The 22,299-nt window shown below is 42.6% G+C and overlaps 1 protein-coding gene across 1 annotated transcript in view; it reads left to right on the forward strand.

Moving 5' to 3' along the window:
* LOC133463898 (NACHT, LRR and PYD domains-containing protein 5-like) overlaps positions 1 to 4,246 on the forward strand; it is a 38,098-nt gene extending 33,852 nt beyond the window's left edge. The window contains exons 10-13 of the mRNA XM_061745660.1: positions 1,914 to 2,087; positions 2,199 to 2,372; positions 2,593 to 2,639; positions 2,743 to 4,246. Coding sequence (XP_061601644.1) covers positions 1,914 to 2,087; positions 2,199 to 2,372; positions 2,593 to 2,639; positions 2,743 to 3,299 — 952 coding nt within the window. The 3' untranslated portion in view covers positions 3,300 to 4,246. The remainder of the gene's footprint in view (positions 1 to 1,913; positions 2,088 to 2,198; positions 2,373 to 2,592; positions 2,640 to 2,742) is intronic.
* Positions 4,247 to 22,299: the final 18,053 nt, after the last annotated feature.

A 22,299-nucleotide genomic window follows, 5' to 3' on the forward strand; every position in this document is an offset into this window, starting at 1 on the left:
TAATGTATTTCTGTCCAGACACAGTTATGGGATGTTTAGGGTCTGGCTTTTATCTCCAGTAGTCCTCCCATACGGTCGTCATGACGACAGACAGATGTCCGACCTGCAGCTCCAGCTGAAGCATCATGTTGGTCTGAACCGGAGCAGCTGGTCCAGTTCAGGACAGAGATCCAGAAGATCCTCTTGGTACCTGAACCAGCTGATGGTCCAGTCTTAGTCCTGGACCAGCAGGTCCAGACTAAACCAGCTGATGGTTCAGTCTTAGTCCTGGACCAGCAGGTCCAGACTAAACCAGCTGATGGTCCAGTCTTAGTCCTGGACCAGCAGATCAGTCTGGCCCCTGAAGACTCGCTCCTGATCCGCCACTTGAAGTCGTGTCCTTCACGTGGTCGTGAACTTATTGTTGACGTCACGTTTCCTCATATTCTGCACTTCACTGCATCACCAGTGAGTGTCGCCAACGGACAAAACCTCAGAAAGGTGCGTGAACCAGCCTTGGTGTGTGCGTGAAGGACCGCAGCTTTCTACGTTCACGTCATTCTTTGTACATCCGACCGTGAGCGTTGAAAGTGGCGTACGCACGTTTTTTGTGCGCCGCACTCTTAGTACATAAGGCCCCTGAAATCTGGGTGTAGTCAGGACTCAGACCTGGACCTTTAGAGACATTAAAACACGTACAAAGTTGTCCTATCACCTGAAGATCATCTCCAGGATCAAGGACTGATGTCTCTGCAGGACCTTGAAGAACTCATCCATGTTTATCTTTAGTGGACTTGATTACTGCAACGGCGTCTTCACAGGTCTGACTAGCTGTCAATCAGACAACTGATCCAGAACGCTGCTGGTTCTCACCAGAACCAAGAAGGTGGACACATCAGTCCAGTTCTGAGGTCTTTACACGGGCTCCCTGCCCCTTAGAGAATAGACTTTAAACTACTTCTGGTAGTTTATAAATCACTGAATGGTTCAGGAACAAAATACATCAAAGACTTGTTACCATAGCAACCACCCAGATTCTCTGGTGTCCTGGTTCAGGTCTGCTCTGTGTCCCCAGAACCAAACATGGAGAAGCAGCATTCAGCTTCTATGCTCCACAGATCTGGAACAAATCTCCAAACCTGCAGGAACTGAAACCCCCAGCTCCTTTGAATCAAGTTAAAACTCGTTAGTTTACAGCCTTTGATAGTTTATTGAAATTCTTCTGAATTTAAAGGAGCCGTCTGTAAGAAATGGCCAAAACTGGTACTGCAGTCACTTTCAAAATATTGTTGAGCGGCGTGTACCCTCCCCCTCCTCCCCCCGACCAGAGGTTGCCAGGTAGGCTGCAGAATGCAGCAGGAACGTAGGCTGCCATGGCTGCGATAATTAGAACCGAGCTGGCAACCCGGATGCCGAAACAATACTGACTTTGTGAATGGGAGATAGGTGGAGGGTGGAGCTTCAGGCCAAAACAAAAAATGACAACATAAACATCAGTTGAGGGCTGCAACTCCTCTTTTTAAACTGGAATATCCTGGCTTGAGGGCTGTTTTCAGTGAGATAAGTATTTGAAATGAACATGATTTTTAAATGTCTATTGACATATCGGGGTCATTTTATGATTAGTTTTATTATTGCTCTTACATACAACTCCTTTAACTTTAAACAATGATAATATTAGTACTTAATTGTAACTCTAGTTTAAGTCTAACTTGTATTTATTCTGCCACCTGCACTGCTAAACATCATGATTTTTATCTTTGACTCCTTTACTTTTCGTGTTTTTATCATGTAAAGCAGCTTGAATTGTTTGTTGCTGAAATGTGATTTAACACAAACTTTACTGAAGACCAGCAGAACAGTTGCAGACACAACTACATTTTCTTCCAAAACAGTGAAATAACCTGGTTGTTGTTCTTTTCCTCCATCTGCAGACTGAGTGGCTGTAATCTCTCAGAGGACACCTGTCCAGTTCTGTCCTCAGTTCTCAGCTCTCAGTCCTCCAGTCTGAAAGAACTGGACCTGAGCAACAACGACCTGCAGGATTCTGGACTGAAGAAGCTGTGTCCTGGACTGGAGAGTCCACACTGTAAACTGGAGTCTCTCAGGTCAGGATTCATTCAAGTCTTTTCCAGTTCCAGTGAACATGCTGCTAAACATGTCTGCAGCAGGACACTTGAGCAGAGAACATGCAGCGGACCTGTGTTGTGTGTCTGCAGGCTGTCAGGCTGTCTGATCTCAGAGGAAGGGAGTGCTTCTCTGGTCTCAGCTCTGACATCCAACCCCTCCCACCTGAGAGAGCTGGACCTGAGCTACAACCATCCAGGGGAGTCCGCAGGGCAGCTACTGTCTGCTGGACTGGAGGATCCAACCGGGAGACTGGACACTCTCAGGTAGGACACACTGCTGGGTGGGGGGTTATATTGGGGTGGTTATGATGGCACAGGTGTGGGGTTTTTCCTGCAGCTCAGGTGATTGCTCAGGGGTGTGATGGGATGTCATTTAGCAGATACGGGAGTGCCCAACAGGTAATGGGGATGGGGGAGGGGGGTAGGCTCATCTCTGCTTCCTCTGAAAGAGACTAAGCTGGTGTGACCCTCCTCCTCCTTTCAGGGTGGAGCCTGCTGGACAACGATGGTTGACACCAGGTCTGAGGAAGTGTAAGTGTGTTTTTATTCAATCATCTTCACTCGTTCATGAGTCCATCAGTGATCAATAACTGATCAATAATAACTGCAGCTGCTTGTTTGTTCTTTCCATCAGATTCCTGTCAACTCACCATCGACACAAACACAGTCAACAAACGCATCAAACTGTCTGATGACAACAGGAAGATGACACGTGTGGGGGTGGATAGGTCATATCCTGATCATCCAGACAGGTTTGATATTCCTCCTCAGTTGCTGTGTAGAGAAGTTCTGACGGGTCGCTGTTACTGGGAGGTCCAGTGGAGCGGACCTGTTTCTGTATCAGTGAGTTACAGAAGAATCAGGAGAAGAGGAAACTCTGATGACTATAGGTTTGGAGGAAACGATCATTCCTGGAATCTGAACTGTTATCCAGGTGGTCAGTACCGTGTCTGGCACAATAACAGATGCACATCCATCAACTCCTCATCTTCATCTCCAGTCTCTGATAGATTAGCAGTGTACATGGACGTTCCTGCTGGAACTCTGTCCTTTTATGAAGTCGTCTCTGACAGACTGGTCCACCTCCACACCTTCAACACCGCCTTCACTGAACCTCTCTGTCCTGGATTTGGACTCTCCTCCTGGTTAGGGTCCTTGTCTGGTGGCTCAGTGTCTCTGTGTCCAGTTTAGTCTCAAGAGTCCTGTCAGAGAAACTGTCTCTGTTGGATCCTGGACTTGGACTCTGGCTCTGGTTCCTCAGTGTTTCGATGATGATGATGATGATGATGATGATGATGATGATGATGAAGAAGTTGATCACCATTTTTCTTTAGTTTTTTGGTTTGTTGTGTTTTTATTGGATCTTTGTCACATTTAAACATTAAATCATTTACTGTATTGTTGATGATTGATCATAATTAGATTTGTATCTCATTATTCTTGTTTTATTCTTGATTCTGTCTCTAAATGTTTTTATGTTTGACTTCACGTTTAGATTCTTAGAATAGTGTCACGGACCACTGGGTTTACGCAAATCACTGACATTTTCTATTGGGTATGCAGCGTTTACCTGCGTATCACGTAGACTACGCCACTGGTATAAAATCCAGGCAGGCACAGTTTTGTTTTTATTTAAATCTCATTATACGCCCCCTTCGAGTGGTACCAATCAATCACATTAATTTTGTGACACAGACGGCGTCGGCGCTCGTCCTCTCCCGCCCTCAGTCCCCCCTTCAATCCCTTTCACGGATCCACGGATGAGGGCACAAAATGTCGGCAAAATCGTCAGTGCTTAGATTTGGTTTTACTGACAACACCGTGTTCTTTTGCCACATAAATGAAAAGAAGAAGCACGGCGGGGCTGCACAGTCCGTCTATAATCAGTTTTTTTTAAAGAAAGGTTTATTTACTGCAACTTTAAAAACATGAGGTACGTATCCTAAGTTTAGGGATAAGTTGATCGTGTCCAGTATTGTCGTACCAATAGGAGAAAAAAATATGTGTATATTTCTGTGCAAAACATGTCTAAATAATTGTAAATGACCTTTTATGTTGCAAGTACTTGGCAAATATCAGAATGTAACATGTATACTACTGGGTATTGGTCTGCTGTCAAAGGTCTGAATAAAAAAATCTGAACAGAAAAAGTTTCATTTCTGTAACAACAAAGATGAAAATGTCATCTTTTCTGCCTAAAGTGGCACAAACACATACCAATGAGAAGAAACTACCTGTCCTGATGTGCACGTGTGAGGCTTGTGACTTCCTTCTGACTAGAAAACACAGTCTCTAGAGTGATGACTATTGCTGGCTGGAAAATCCCTCTTGTCCTCCCAGCTGATGAAAGTAGGAAGTCTTGGGCAGGTTTTGCAGAAAGATCTGCCTGGAGATGGTGGCGGTTCCGCCTCAACGCTGCTCCTTGATCCTGCTTCCACGTATGAGCAAACCATCAGCCTCTGATAGCTCATTTTTCACCTTCATGTATTCTGGCCAATCGCTTGTCATGAATTTGATGACAGACTGCAGCTTGTTGTCAGCTGCAGAGGCCATTTTGATGCTTACCATCCTGTTTGGAGATGCTGGGATGCCTTATACCCCCGAAGCTACAAGACACTCCACCCCACTGTGTGTCTCAGTCTCTTCATGTAAGTCTGTGGGCTTCGGGGCAAAGCATCAGCAATGACGAGGGTTTTTCCTGACATATAAACAGCCACTGGAGTGTACCGCATAAGTCACATTAAGAGACGTTGACGTCTTAAAGGAACTTTACCGAGGCTCTGGCTGTCGATGAGTGACAGTAACGGCTTGAGCCTGAATTCATCTAAGCCACACAGATACTTATCAAACCTTTCACAAGCCCAAACGCCAGCCAGACACATTTTTCATAGCATTTTTCAGCTTCAGAGATACATCTGGAGCAGTAGCCTACTGGCTTCCACTCTTCTCTGTGGAGCTGGAGCAGTGCAGCTCCCTGTCCATAACTACTGGCATCTGCAGATACAGCTGTGGGCCTCGTGACGTCATAAAAGGAAATAATTAAATTATTTTAATGTCCTCAAAAGCTGACTGCTCCGAGTCCCCAGTTCCAGAAGTTCTTGCTCTGTAGCAGCTCATCAACGGCTGTCCCATTGTTGCAAGGGCTGGGACGAACCTGCCCATGTAATTCTACATGCTGAGAAGTCTTTTTAGCTCCTGAAAGTTTTCAGGCAGTGGCAGCTGAAAATGGTCTCCACTTGGTCAGGGTCCCGTCTGAGCCCTGACTGGTTGATGAGACGTCTGAGGGAGCATTTCTCCTCTAGTTTCAACCCTGCCAACTCAACACGCTGCAGCACCTTCTCCAGTCGGCCTTCATGTTGCTCCATCCAGCTCCCGTAGATGAAGATGTCATCCATGAGGACTGCCAAGCCTTCCAGTCCTTCCAGAGTCTCCAGTATCTCCCGCTGGAAGATCTCCGGTGCACTTGTTATGCCAAAAGGTCATCTTTTGAAACGGTATCTGGTAAACGGTGTAATGAAAGTTGTCAGCTTGCAGCGGTCTGAAAGCAGAGGGATCTGCCAAAATCCGCTGGCAGCATCAAGGGAAGAAAACACAGTTGCACCGCTCAGCTTAGCTGTTATCTCGTGTGAGGCAAGTAGGATGTAGGGTACTCTTTTGACTGACTTATTTCCTTTTGTCATTCCATTTTGCTGTGGATTATTTTTTGGTCCTGTTTTCTGTGGAAGTGTTTTTTGTTTACCGGGTGGCATCATGTTTGCTAAATCTGTGAGCCTGGCCCTATTATTTCTGCTATTTTTCACCTGGTTCATCATCCCAGCAACCACCGAAGCAACAGGAAGCAAGCGCTCCATTGTTTACAACCATGAACAGCTGTTCATGGTTGTAAACAAGGGAAGCTAACCAACTACAAGCCCGACGTTCCCCCCCAAACTGAAGAGGAGGAAAAGAGGACGTCGCTCGGGTGTTATGTGCCGGAATAAGAAGAAGCGCTTCATGCCGACACTCGCCACCATCATCACTGGGAATGTGAGATCCATTGGTGATAAGATGGAAGAGCTAATGCCGCTAGCACGGCACCAAAGGGAATACCGGGAATGTAGCATGATGTGAAACCTGGATAAAGGAGCAAAAACCGGATTCCAACATCACCCTGGACGGATTTTACTTGATAAGGGCAGACAGGACAAGAGAGCATTAAGAAAAAAGGAGGGGAACTTGCTGTGTTTGTGAACGATAGGTGGTGTAACCCTGGGCACATCACTATCAAAGAGGAACTCTGCAGTGGGGACATTGAGTTGCTAGCTGTTAGCATGAAGCCATATTACCTGGTGAGGGAACTCTCGCATGTTATCGCGATAGCTGCGTACGTCCCTCCTTCTGCTAATGCTGACGGAGCCCGCGATGTACTACACTCCAGCGTAATCAGGCTGCAAACACAGCATCCACATGCCGTCCTCCTAATTACCGGGGACTTCAATCATGCCTCTCCTTCATCCACACTGCCAATCTCTAGCCAGAATGTCACCTGCAGCACCAGAGGAAATAAAACACTGGACCTTTTTTATGCCTTTTTTATACATCACCTGCTCCAGGAAACTGTGCATGATTGTGGAGCAACCTGAGCCTGAGGTTGCACAAGGTACCACAGCTGTGGAAGACGTCCTGTGTGGTACCGGTGCCCAAGTCACCTCCACACAGCGACTTCAACCACTGCCGGCCGGTGGCCCTGACATCCCACCTGGGAAAGACCCTGGAAAGGCTGGTCCTCCACCACCTGGAGAGGCTGGTCCCCCACCACCTGGAGAGGCTGGTCCTCCACCACCTGGAGAGGCCGATCCTCCACCACCTGGAGAGGCCGGTCTTCCACCACCTGGAGAGGCCGGTCCTCCACCACCTGGAGAGGCTGGTCCTCCACCACCTGGAGAGGCTGGTCCTCCACCACCTGGAGAGGCTGGTCCTCCACCACCTGGAGAGGCTAGTCCTCCACCACCAACATGCTAACATGGACACAACATTTTAACATGGACACATGCTAACATGGAGCGCCACAGGGGACCGTCCTGGCCCCCCTCCTCTTCACCGTGTACACGGCCGACTTCACCCACCACACAACAAACTGCCACCTCCACACTGATACAAATATTGTGCTTGATCTACTTAAAAAAAATAAGTCAACTTTTGGCATGAGATTATTATGTAGATCAAGAAAGACTAGTCTTTGCTTAAACTACTTAATTTTTTGTATGTAAATAATACACTTTGCAAGTACAGTCAATTGAATTGTGTTAAGTTTATTTATTTATCAAAATTAACTTGCAAAAATTAAGTTGACTTGAGGCTTCCGGAAACATGGCGGAGAGTGTAGTCGCATAGTTAACGAGCTCTCCCAGGTCGGTTAAGAAATTCGCAAATAAATGTAACTCGAGAGACGAAAGCAAGACATGAGAAGAGCAAGCATACGAAGAAACCAGAGAATCACTGAAAAGCCAAACAAAACTGGAAAACAAGCCGAAATGGAAGAAATCTCCGAGTGCGCTGTTAGTGAACACGAGGCAGGTGCGGGGGAAAAAAACGACGGACAAGGCCAGACAGACACGCTCCGGGCGGGACTCGCCACAATCAGTAAAGAAATAATACGAGAGCTTAAACAAGAGCTAAGACAGGAGCTAACTGCACTTGGAGTCGAACTAAAACAAGAGGTGAAGGAAGAATTCAGTAGCTTCCGCCAGGACGTTGACCGTAAGCTAAATGAGATTAGCAGTGACTTACAGACACAGAAGACGGACATCGCCGAAGCCCAGACGCGCATATCGGAGCTGGAAGACTGGAAGGCGGACGCGAAAGACGTACTGGCGGGGATGTGGGAGCAGACGGAGCGGTTGAGGGAGAAAGTGACAGATCTCGAAGGGAGATCACGAAGAAACAATATTCGGGTTTTCGGCATACCGGAGGGTGCTGAAGGGAGCTCCGGGGTTGCCAAATACCTGGGACACTTGCTAAAGACTGAACTCCAGCTGCCTGATGACACCGCTCTCCAGATTCAAAGAGCGCATAGGGCTCTCACTCCTAAACCGGGACCCGACGCTGCTCCCCGGTCAATCGTGGCCAACTTTTTACAATTTGAAGTTAAAGAAATGGTTTTGAAGACAGCGTGGCAAAAGAAGATACAGGTGGGCGGAAAACAAGTTTTCTTTGATCATGATTACCCCACTGAAATTGTCCAGAAACGGAAGACATATGCGGGGATTAAGAAAGTCTTAAAAGAAAAAGGAATCCGTTTCCAAACACCACTCACAAAAATCCGGATTCACTGGAACAACGGGGTGAGAACGTATGGGAGCGCCAGAGAAGCCGCACGAGACATGGAGGAAAGAGGCTTCACCGTGGATGTGCCAGGCGAGGACGCGGGGCCCGCGGCGGGCGGGAGGATGCGAGGAGAGACGGAGTGGCAGTGAGTGACGGGGCGGAGGCGGAGCCGGGATGCAGCGCAGCAGCGGGCGAGAGAAAAGCTGCAAGATTTCCAGAGGAAATATTAAAGAGGCTTTATTGGAGGGAAAGCGCAACATTGAGGGCTTGAAACATTACAGGTATGGACAATAACAAACAACGTGATTAGACAGAGGGAAAAAGATGATGAAGGACTTTAATCCAGTAAACAGTATTGTTGATCATTGAATGGGACTCTGTCTATGCTTGGATTTAAATGGTTGACTCAGAAAAATGGATCAACAGAGGGATCAGCCCTCTTTATTTCATTTTATTTAAAGTTATTAAGAACCGACTGGGAGTGGTCAGGTAATTTTGAGTTGGACTTATCTAGACAATAAGGAACACCGTGTGCCGGGTTCAGTTTTAAGTCTAGGAAGGGGCCCTCACTCAGGGATGAGGATTTCACTATAGATCATGGCATTTTACTGCACAGGTTAGAGCATGTTGTTGGGATTAAAGGGACAGCTCTGCGTTGGTTTAAATCATATCTATCTGACAGGTTCCAGTTTGTTCATGTACATGAGGTTTCTTCAGAACAGTCGAGGGTCTGTTATGGTGTTCCGCAGGGTTCAGTGCTAGGGCCAGTCTTGTTCAGTTTATACATGCAGCCGTTGGGAAGTATAATCCAGAATCACGGCATACACTTTCATTGTTATGCTGATGATACGCAGCTCTACTTGTCTATGAAGCCGGATGAAACAGAACCGTTAGTTAAACTTCAGGCATGTCTTAGGGACATCAAGGACTGGATGTCCAGAAATTTCTTGCTTCTAAATTCAGATAAAACAGAGGTTATCATTCTTGGTCCAGAGCATCTTAGGAAGGGATTAGATGGTGTTGCGATGGCTTCCAGTGCAACTGTGAGAAACCTTGGTGTTGTTTTCGATCAGGATTTGTCGTTTAAACCATATGTTAATCAGGTTTGTAAAATAGCGTTTTTCCATCTCCGTAATATTGCAAAAATTAGGAAAATCCTCTCGCAGAGGGATGCAGAAAAACTAGTTCATGCGTTTGTATCTTCTAGACTGGATTACTGTAATGTGTTGTTAGCAGGATGTCCAAGTAATTTGCTGAATAGGCTCCAGCTGATCCAAAATGCAGCAGCACGAGTACTGACAGGAATTCGCAGGAGAGACCACGTCTCTCCAGTGTTAGCGTCGCTCCATTGGCTACCTGTAAAATTCAGAATTCAATTTAAAATTTTATTACTTGCATATAAAGCCCAAAACGGCTTAGCTCCGCAGTATTTACAAGATTTGATAGTACCTTATGTTCCTGGCCGAGCTCTCCGCTCCCAGGGTGCAGGTTTACTCGTAGTTCCTAGAGTATCTAAATGTAGATTTGGAGGGCGGGCGTTCTGCTATCAGGCACCATTACTTTGGAACCAACTTCCAATCTGGGTTAAGGAGGCTGACACCACCTCCACCTTTAAAACTAAACTTAAAACCTTTCTGTTTAGTAAAGCTTATAGTTAGTGTTAAGTAAACCTCTAGATGGTGTTGGTAAATCTCTAGGTAGTGTAAACTTTAGTGTGTTAGAGTCAGTAGTCATTGTCGCAGCTATAGAACAAAACTATAATAGTTAGTCTCAAATATAGCTTCGCGGTAGATATGCTGCTATAGGCTTATGCTGCAGGGGGGCACCGACATGATCCGCTGGGCGGTGCCTCTCACCCTTCTTCTCCTCTCCTTTTCCCTGCCTCTCTTCTCCATTACCATTTTTATTTATTATAAATATCTCATAGCTATCATTTTTGTCCATTGTTCCTGTAGTTTCTTGTGCCGGCCCCCCTTTTTTCTCTTTTGTGTATGTTTGCAGGCCGGAGCCTCAGGAGCTGCGTTCTGGCCTGTGTTCCCGGCCCTCCCCCCCCCTCTGGTCATCCCATTGCTTCTTCCACCTGCCTACGTGGATGTCTGCTGTTGCTGCTTCCGCCTGCCTGCACCCCCCCCCCTCTGGTCATCCCGCTGCTGCTTCCACATGACTGTTGTGTGCTGCTGATGCCCCCCCCCCCCTCTGGTCATCCCGCTGCTGCTTCCACATGACTGTTGTGTGCTGCTGACGCCCCCTCCCCCCCCCCACCTCTGGTCATCCCGCTGCTGCTTCCACCTGCCTGCTGTGTGCTGTCGACGTCCCTGACTCCCCCAGTCTGGCCTTCGGCAGGAGGGTCCCCCCTTATGAGCCTGGTCCTGCTCAAGGTTTCTTCCCTCCTAAAGGGGAGTTTTTCCTTGCCACTGTTTGGCTTAAGGCTTTTCTCCCACTAGGGGAGTTTTTACCTGCCATTGTTTATATAATAATTGCTCGGGGGTTTATGTTTATGTTTATGTTTATGTTTATGTTTATGTTCATGTTCTGGATCTCTGGAAAGCGTCTAGAGACAACATCTGTTGTATTAGACGCTATATAAATAAAATTGAATTGAATTGAAATTGAATTGAATTTCCCCTTCACCCACCAACGGGGGCTTGGGGATGGAGGAGCGATATCCCCACTGTTTTAAGTTGTTTTTCCGGATTTCTATTACCGTTATGTTAATTGTTCTTGTTTGTGTAGTTTATAACTGTTTGGGAGTGCATTTTCTGATAGTAGCAAAATATAATGTCTAACAATGTCAAAATAATGTCGCTGAACGTAAATGGTCTGAACAATCCAAATAAAAAAGAGAGGGTTATGACAAAACTGAAGAAGGAAAAAGCTCAAATCATATTTTTACAGGAGACCCATTTAACACGGTCAGAACATGATAAACTAAAAAGATATGGATACAGGAATCTATATTACAGTTCATACAAAGGGGGATGCAGAAGAGGGGTTGTAACTTTAATATCAAACATGGTTCAATTTGATTTTGAGAAGGAGCTGAAAGATGGGGAGGGAAGGTATATTATAGTAAAGGGTAGAGTAGAAAACATACCAATAACACTGATAAATATATATGCTCCTCCAGAGAGCGATAAAAAATTCTTCAAATCCTTGTTTGATGTCATAGCTGTTGAAGCAGAGGGAATCTTAATATGTGGAGGAGATTTGAATGTTGTAATGGATCATAATATGGACACGACAAGTCTAAAAAGGAATAAAGGGCAGTTAACAAGATTTATAAACATATCAATGGAAGAGATGGGGATGGTAGATGTATGGAGAAGTCTCCATCCTCTGGATAAGGATTTTACACATTATTCAGCTGCACATAAAGTTCACTCACGGATAGATTACTTCCTGGTGAATCAGAGTGACCAATACAGAGTGAAAGAATGTGAGATCGGGGGGGCAGATGTATCAGACCATAACCCTCTCTACTTGAAAATCAACATAAACAACAGGAAAAGACACACAGTGTGGAGACTCAATGTAGGAATATTGAATAACGAACAAAGAAAAGAGAAAGTAAAAACAGAATTGAAAAGATACATTGAGGAAAATAACAATGGTGAGGTGGATCCGACGATATTGTGGGATGCTATGAAGGCTGTCATTAGGGGGCAACTTATAGCTGAAACAGCACACGTAAAAAGGGTTAAATTAGAGGCATACAAGAAATATACAGATAGTCTGAGGGAATTGGAACAGGAATACCAGAATACAAATGATGTGAAGACGTATCAACAGATCAAGACACTGAAAACAAAGATAAATGACTTGCTATTGGAGGAAGTTGAAAAAAATAATAAGTTTCTGAAGCAGAAGTATTATGAAGCAGGCTCGAAGGCCACTAAATTATTAGCCAAACGAATACGAAAACAACAAGCGCTGAGCAACATATGTAAAATTAGAGATCCATATACAAATGAGTTAACCCACAACCCAGAGGAGATAGAGAAGATCTTTCACAGATATTATGAGGAACTATATATACAGCCCGACTCTGCGGATGAAGAGGAAATGAGAGTGTTTCTAGATTCATTGGATATGCCATCGATCGGTAAGACTCAAAACGATAGAATAACGGCAGATATCACCAAGGAAGAAGTAATTGATGCAATACGAGCGTTAAAAAATAATAAATCACCGGGCAGTGATGGTTACCCTGCAGAGTGGTACAAAATGTTTAAGGATGAGCTCACACCACTGCTCCTGGCTTCTTTTAATTGGACACTTAAAAATAACAAAATACCACCATCCTGGGCTGAAGCAATTATTACAGTCATCCACAAACAAGGGAGAGATAAAGAGCTCTGTACAAATTACCGACCAATCTCATTACTAAATGTGGATTATAAAATATACACAACAATTATTTCAAAACGGTTGAATACTTTTATAACAGAAATCATAGAAGAAGATCAGACTGGATTTATAAGTGGACGGCAAACGCAGGATAATATCAGAAGAACTTTGCATATAGTAGACGAAGCACAACAGAAAAAACAAAGCACTATATTAGTAGCTATTGATGCGGAGAAAGCGTTTGATTGCGTAAATTGGAGATTTTTATATCAAGTTCTAGAACGATTTGGATTTAACAGTGCATCAGTACAATGCATAAAGACTCTATATCAACAACCCAATGCCAGAATTAAAATAAATGGAAGTCTGACTGATAAAATTAAGTTGCAGAGATCTACTAGACAAGGCTGTTGCCTGTCACCCACTCTGTTCGCGCTTTTTGTGGAACCGTTGGCACAAGCAGTTCGTCAGAACGAAGAACTGGAGGGTGTAATGGTGAACGGTACAGAACATAAAATAGGACTTTTTGCTGATGATTTCATAGCCTTCTTAGGGCAGCCGGATAGATCACTCCCAGTATTGATGACACTTTTGGAAACTTATAGGCACCTCTCAGGATATAAAATAAATATTTCTAAAACTCAGATATTGTCACTTAATTACACTCCATCAAAAGAAATCCGGGATACATATCAACTTAATTGGGACCTTAAGAAAATAAAATATCTGGGGGTCAGCATCCCCAAAGGATTGTCTAAATTATATGAGGAAAATTATGACAAAATAAGCCAGGAGATACAAAAAGATATTGGAAGATGGGCCACTTTACCACTGGATTTTAACTCGAGGATTGAAATAATCAAAATGAACGTGCTGCCTACACTCCTCTATTTATTCCATTCTCTACCTATAGAGGTCCCTCAAACCCAGTTTGTGACCTGGAACAGAACAATATCAAGGTTTATTTGGGTAGGTAAAACACCTAGAATTAGATTTGAAACTCTCCAGCTGCCAAAAGAAAGAGGGGGAATGGGTCTACCAAGGCTGAAGGAATACTACTTTGCAGCCCAGCTGAGATATTTACTATGTTGGTGTAAACCAGACTACACAGCAAAGTGGAAAGAAATGGAAAAAGAATTCGGAGGATACCCAATTCAGAATGTGATAGGAGATAAGGAAACATATCATAAAATTAAAAATAAAATTGACTCAATTACACTTTTCACTCTGGAATTATGGTACAGAATAATTAAACGGTATGGCATAAACAAGGATATTCATCTGTTAAAGTGGGTTGCATCTGACAGTAATTTCAAGCCTGCCATGTATGACAGGGGATTCAAACAGTGGGAAATTAAGGGAATTACAGCTTGGTGCACTCTAGAGAAAGATGGGGAGCTGGAGAGTTTTCAGAACATGAGAATCAAATATGATCTAGAGGTACACGAATTCTACAGATACTTACAGCTAAGAGATTACTACAGGAAGGAAATCAAGATGGATCCCTCTATGGAAGTGAATGGTGTGATACAAGCAGTGATTAATATTTACAAGGACACCAAATGTAGAATAATATCAACAATGTACCAAAAACTGACAATGAACAAGAATACCACTGACTATGTAAAAGAAAAGTGGGAGTCAGAGCTTAATATAAACATTTCCAACCAAGATTGGCTAAATATGTGGAAAATACATCAAACATCCACCAATTCGCGGATATGGAGGGAGTTTTCTTGGAAAAACTTGATCAGATACTTCATAACACCCAAGGTCAAGGGTAAATATTTAAATGCGACTCTTCCCTGCTGGAGAAAATGTGGAGCAGTAAGTCCAGATCATGCTCATGTATTTTGGAAATGTGATAAGGTACAACTGTTTTGGAAGATGGTACATAAAACTCTGCAAGAGGTGTTAAGGTATGAGATCCCTATGTGCAGTAAGGTACTCTATTTGTGTCATTTTACAGACGAAAGTGTGCATGCAGGGGATAGGTACCTAGTAAAAATATTGTTAATAGCGGGTAAAAAAGCTATCACAAGGAAATGGGGTAGAGTGGACTCTCCAAATCAGGAACAATGGATGGAGATAATAGAGGAAATCTATGTTATGGAAAAACTGACACATCGTTTAAGACTGCAAGAAACGCAGCTGGAGGACAAATGGCTGAAGTGGACATCTTTCAAGACCTGGTACAGCGACACAGACTGTTGAAGGATCACCAGATACAGAGGACGAAACAGGGAACCGACAAATGACCATGTAGGATTGCTACTCCCAACAGGACTTTAATTTGTTTTTTGTTTTTTTTGTTTTCTTGTGTGGCTGTTTGGTTTTTGTATTGTGCAAAATGTGAAAAATCAATAAAAAACAAAGTTTAAAAAAAAAAAAAAATTAAGTTGACTTTACTTGCAAAAGAATTTACATGTACATACAAAAAATTAAGTAGCTTATACAAAGACTAGTCTTACTTGATCTTACATAAATACTGCTTGATAAGGAAATGCACAATGCACAATAAATATGTTATATTTACATGCACTTAGATTTATTTTTTTCAGTGCAGACGTTCTCGGATGACTCCGCCATCGTCGGTCTCATCAACAACGGAGAGGAGAGGGAGAACCGAGAAGTGAACCACAGATTTGTGAACCGGTGCCAGCGGAACCGCCTCCAGATTAATGCGGGAAAACGAAGGAGCTGCTAGCGGATTTCCGCCGTTGCAAAGTCCCTTCTCTCTGGTGAACATTCAGGGAACGGACATAGAGGTGGCGGACTCTTACAAGTACCTGAACAATATATATATATATATATATATATATATATATATATATATATATATATATATATATATATATATATATATATATATATATATACTATAACTGGTACAATAACTAGTAATACTGGTACTACAACTGGTACTACTGATACTATAACTGGTACTATGACTGGTACTATAACTGGTACTACTGAAACTATAACTGGTACTACAACTGGTACTACTGGTACTACAACTGGTGCTATAACTGGTACTATAACTGGTACTACATCTGGTACTATAACTGGTACTACAACTGGTGCTATAACTGGTACTATAACTGGTACTACATCTGGTACTATAACTGGTACTATAACTGGTACTACAACTGGTACTACTGTACTAGCTCTGTCCTGTACTGTAGCAGTAGTAGTACTAGCTCTGTCCTGGGCTGTAATATTAGTACTAGCTCTGTCCTGTACTGTAGTAGTAGTAGTAGCTCTGTCCTGGGCTGCAGTAGTAATACTTGCTCATGTGCAATAACAACATGTGCAATAACCATATGTGCAATATATGTCTGTCTACCTCACACACATCCTACCTACTACAACTGGTACTACTGGTACTACAACTGGTACTACTGGTACTATAACTGGTACTATAACTGGTACTACTGGTACTGTAACTGGTTCTACTGGTACTACAACTGGTACTATTGGTACTATAACTGGTACGACTGGTACTATAACTGGTACTATAACTGGTACTACTGGTACTAGCTCTGTAACTGGTACTACAAGTGGTATTACTGGTACTATAACTGGTACGACTGGTACTATAACTGGTACTATAACTGGTACTACTGGTACTAGCTCTGTCCTGTAGTGTAGTAGTAGTACTAGCTTTCTCCTGTACTGTAGTAGTAGTAGCTCTGTCCTGGGCTGTAGTAGTACTACTAGCTCTGTTCTGTACTGTAGTAGTAGTACTAGCTCTGTCCTGGGCTGTAGTAGTAGTACAAGCTCTGAACCGTACTGTAGTAGTAGTACTAGCTCTGAACCGTACTGTAGTAGTAGTACTAGCTCTGTCCTGTACTGTAGTAGTAGTACTAGCTCTGTCCTGTACTGTAGTAGTAGTACTAGCTCTGTCCTGTACTGTAGTAGTAGTACTAGCTCTGTCCTGTACTGTAGTAGTAGTACTAGCTCTGAACCGTACTGTAGTAGTAGTACTAGCTCTGTTCTGTCTTGTAGTAGTACTAGCTCTGTCCTGTACTGTAGTAGTAGTACTAGCTCTGTCCTGTATTGTAGTAGTAGTACTAGCTCTGTTCTGTACTGTAGTAGTAGTACTAGCTATGTCTTGTACTATAGTAGTAGTACTACCTCTGTCCTGTACTGTAGTAGTAGTACCAGCTCTGTCCCGGGCTGTAGTAGTAGTACTAGCTCCATCAGGACCCTACTACAACTGGTACTACTGGTACCACAATTGGCATTAAAATTACTTACTTGCCCTCTAGTGGACATTTAAGTTACTGCATTAAAATTACTTATTTGCCCTCTAGTGGACACATAAATGACCGCATCAAATGCATTTATTTGCCCTCTAGTGGACATATAAGTTATAGCATTGAAATTACTTATTTGCCCTCTAGTGGACACATAAATGACCGCATCTAATGCATTTATTTGCCCTCTAGTGGACATATAAGTTACTGCATTAAAATTACTTATTTGTCCTCTAGTGGACATTTAAGTTACTGAATTAAAATTACTTATTTGCCCTCTAGTGGACATTTAAGTTACTGCATTAAAATTACTTATTTGCCCTCTAGTGGACACATAAATGACCGCATCAAATGCATTTATTTGCCCTCTAGTGGACATATAAGTTATAGCATTGAAATTACTTATTTGCCCTCTAGTGGACACATAAATGACCGCATCTAATGCATTTATTTGCCCTCTAGTGGACATATAAGTTACTGCATTAAAATTACTTATTTGTCCTCTAGTGGACATTTAAGTTACTGCATTAAAATAACTTATTTGCCCTCTAGTGGACACATAAATTACCGCATCAAATTAATTTATTTGCCCTCTAGTGGACATATAAGTTATTGCATTGAAATTACTTATTTGCCCTCTAGTGGACATATAAGTTACTGCATTGAAATTACTTATTTGCCCTCTAGTGGACACATAAATTACCACATCTAATGCATTTATTTGCCTTCTAGTGGACAGATAAATTACCGCATTTAATGCATTTATGTGCCCTCTAGTGGACATATAAGTTACTTCATTGAAATTACTTATTTGCCTTCTAGTGGACACATAAATTACCGCATCTAGTGCATTTATTTGCCCCTTAGTGGACATATAAGTTACTGCATTGAAATTACTTATTTGCCCTCTAGTGGACACATAAATGACCGCATCTAATGCATTTATTTGCCCTCTAGTGGACATATAAGTTACTGCATTGAAATTACTTATTTGCCCTCTAGTGGACATTTAAGTTACTGCATTAAAATTACTTATTTGCCCCCTAGTGGACACATAAAATTACCGCATCAAATGCATTTATTTGCCCTCTAGTGGACATATAAGTTATAGCATTGAAATGACTTATTTGCCCTCTAGTGGACATATACGTTACTGCATTGAAATTACTTATTTGCCCTCTAGTGGACACATAAATTATCGCATTTAATGCATTTATGTGCCCTCTAGTGGACACACAAATTACCACATTTAATGCATTTATTTGGCCACTAGTGGACACATAAATTAATGCATTGAAATGCATGAAACCTTTTGCAATGCAAAGTTTATTTATGGTGCAGGATACAGAAGAAGAAATCAAAGAAAGTGGCAGCTCCTGAATTTTATTTCTGGTGAAGCTAAGATGGCAATTTACGTTACCAGAAAGAACAGAATGGAGGACCGAGCAGTTCAGGAGGCGGCCTCAGTGTGGTGCTGCAACACCAGATGTATGAGACTAGAATTCAGTTTTTATAAAATGATGAATGTGTGGATTGTTTTAAGAATCTCTGGTGTTACAATGATGTCCTTTGTAATGTTGTTAATGATGAACTGCAAACTGAACTTTTTCTTCGAGAGTGAATGTCATGCTGATGTAGTCATTTATTTATTTATTGGGGTTTTGTTTTGTTTTTGTTTAGGCACTTTAGCACTTTATGGTATATGATGTGAACTGTATCCTGTAAAAATGTGAATAGTGTGTTTGTAAAAATAAAAAAAAGAATCTTCTTTTCTTGTTTATTTTTCTTATTATTATTATTATTATTATTATTATTATTATTATTATTATTATTATTATTATTATTATTATTAGTTATTTATTAATTGTTATTATTTTATTTTATTTCAATGTTATTATTAGTATTATTCCTAGTGTTATTATTACTTTTATTATGGTCATGATTATTGTTATTATTATTATTATTATTATTATTATTATTATTATTATTATTATTATTATTATTATTATTATCTTCTTCTTCTTCTTCTTCTTCTTCTTCTTCTTATTATTATTATTATTATTATCAGTATTTATTTTTTATAATTGTTATTATTTCATTATTATTTCTATTGGTATTATTAGTATTATTCCTAGTGTTATTATTATTATTATTATTATTATTTATTTATTATTAACATTATCAGCTCAAATAACGACGCAAACTACTTAAATAGTTGCTAGTTGCAATTTTTCTTTTAGTTCCAAGCTTGAACATATCAGGTCATATTCATGAAAATAAAAAAATAAGTTTTAATGAAATGTTTTGCCAACTTCAGTATCAGTTCCAACTCATTATTTCTTTATAAAACATGGTGCAGTGTGCAGTACTGTCCACCAGATGGCGGCAGAGGACCGGGTTCCAGGCTTCAGTTCTGACTGATGGATGCTGGTTGACTTCCTGTGAATCCGGAGGTCAGGAACGTTTACAGGGAGGAAATACAAACATCCTCAGGTGGAGAAAGTGACAACTGAGCAGAGTCAGTGCCTTTTCTCATCCTTCCGTGCTCGTTGGTATTAGATTGTTTTGTGGCAGCCGCCTCAGCGGGGAACCCGTCCGGCATAGACATGAGTGACCTCTCCAGTTACTTCACGCTTCGCTTTAATCAGAGCTCTGATAAAGTTCTGATCCAGACGAGTGTGTCTGCAGGAAGGCATGTCTTCTTCAGGGGATCCAGGGACTTTAAACATAACTAAGTTAACTAACTTATGGCTCCTCCACTCGGTTTGGTTCTTTCCCACTAGGGGTCTAACGTGCCGAGTAGATACTGTTCTGTAACTATTGTGCCGAATTTCTAAGCGGCTGAGTCGGCTGTATCTGACATCATCACACTACAGGCCACCGATTGGTCGGGGGTTGGAATCAGACGTCTGAGTCAGGATGTGACATCAGAGAAAGAAAGACTCATTTTATTCCACCAGCAACGGCAGCAGAAGTCTGTTTGGTGATCCAACTCTGAGGGTCAGATGTTCATAAACCTGGTGGCTGAGGAGAGAATTAAAAAGGGATCTAGACGGAGATAAGGAACGACCAGGAACTAGAGAACTACCAGGAGCTCTGTCACTTCATAGCTGCTCGCGGCTTCAGCTGACTTTTCAGCAATGTTTTCAGCCTTTTCGGTGGCGTCTCTTTTCTTGTAGAAACTGGACTTAAAATCACAGGTTTAAAATTTTAAACAGGTTCAACGTCTCCTTAAGATCAATAGCATTGCGGCTGATGTTGATGCTGGTGAGTGTTAGGAGACTGTGACATCACTGATGGCCATCCATCCATCCATCCATCCATCCATCCATCCATCCATCCATCCATCCATCCATCCATCCATCCATTAAACCATCCATCCTTCCATCCATTAAACCATGCATCCATCCACCACCAATCCTTCCATCCATTAAACCATACATCCATCTACATTAAAACATCCATCCATCCACCCATCATCCATCCATCCGTCAGGAAGGTTTTAGTGAGGACCCAGATGCAGGAGTTCCCAAAAAACGGATTTATTCACAAAACCTTAACCAAAAACACTGCTAAGCAGGATACAAAACCAGGGGTCCGTTTCACAAAGCAGGTTCAACAAACTCTGAGTCTAATCCTGAACTCTCAGTGGATCTACTCTGAGATCAGAAACTCAGAGATTTCGGTTCCAGAAATCTTCGGTTCCAGAACAGCAGTTTAGAGTTAATTTACTCAACTCTAAGTAGTTTCACCTGGAGTTAAGCGCGTGCACCACAACTATAAAAAGTCATCATCAATTGAGCCCCGATTCAACGATTCACCATGGCAACCGGCGACAACAAAAGATCCACATACTTTTTTTTTTTTTTTTTTTTTTTTTTTTTTTTTCATCACCCAGTGCTCATACCTAGACAGTCCTGGGCATTGCTCTCCTCTGCCAACCCAGGGAGGGCCCTACACTGGGCTCAGGTCTCCTCCTTAACCTGAGGAGAGATGGACCGCTTCTTTTCACCAGACAGGGTGGGGCTTCTCCGGCCGAACGTAGCGCGTGGAAGGATCACGTTATTCCGGCCGGATCCTCCCCACCCCATCCCATCTGGCGCCCCGGTTGGCCAGAGGGGGCATGCGTAGCCCAGGACTGTTGCATGTTTTTGTGAGGGTAGCTCCCATTAGCTACCCAGGGGAACGCGGGGAGAACATGCAAACTCCACACAGAAAGATCCTTTCGCCAACCCCACCCAGGGTGTGGGCACTGAAGTCATGGGGGAACTAACACGCACTTCAGCACCCACAGCGTCCCCGGCGGGAATCGAACCCAGGACCTTCTTGCTGTGAGACGGCTGCACTACCAGCTGCGCCACCGTGCCCCCCTACTTTTTTTTTAAAAACTTTATTTAACATTTCAATTTACAAAATCCCTTTGAGGAAACATTAGTTTGCATCTGAAGATCCACATAATTCACGCCACTGGAGTTAGAAGTGTTAATACGTGCGTATGGCGAGTATGAGAGCATATTTCGGAAAAAAAAACACAGCTGCAGCAGCAAAGGAAAGACAATTGGCTTGGGAGAAGGTTGCTGCAGTCAATGTGTAAGTTTGAATGCAGCATTCATTTAACATTTAAGCACACTGTCTTATAATATTACAGGTGGAATGGTATTGAATGAAATTTTATTGTCATTTAGATCAGGGCCGTCAATTGGGTACGGCAGCTGCCACACCTCGGCTTCAGGGGAAAATGTAAATGTTTTTTTTAATACATTTATGGAATTACTCTGTGCCCCCCTGAATGTGAACTGAATGAGTTAAATTGCGTTTGTCAGATACGCCTTTTCTGTTCTCTAACTCTGCCGCTTGCTGTCCGTGGTGCAGAAAACAGATGTGTATTGCGTAAAGGCCCATTGGCTGAATTGACGCCACTGAGGGAGGAGACGGAGAGAAACTCAGGGTTTATTGAAGAAAACCTGCTAGCGAACAGGTTAGGTTCAGAGAGCCTGTTACTACGGTAACTGACCAGGTTAGGTTCAGAGAGTCTGTTACTACGGTAACTGACCAGGTTAGGTTCAGAGAGCCTGTTACTACGGTAACTGACCGAGAGCTTAAGTTACCTCTCTTTGTGAAACAGGCTAGAGTTACCCCTCTCTCTCTGGTTTGAGTTACCTCCCTTTGTGAAACGGAAAACTCAGATTTTCCCTCATTTCAGGGTTAACAGACTCAGAGTTTTCACTAAACCTGCTTTGTGAAACGGATTCCAGGACTTGAAACAAGAATCAAAAACA

The sequence above is a fragment of the Cololabis saira genome, chromosome 17 (genome assembly GCF_033807715.1).
Source record: "Cololabis saira isolate AMF1-May2022 chromosome 17, fColSai1.1, whole genome shotgun sequence".
NCBI classification, from domain to species: domain Eukaryota; kingdom Metazoa; phylum Chordata; class Actinopteri; order Beloniformes; family Belonidae; genus Cololabis; species Cololabis saira.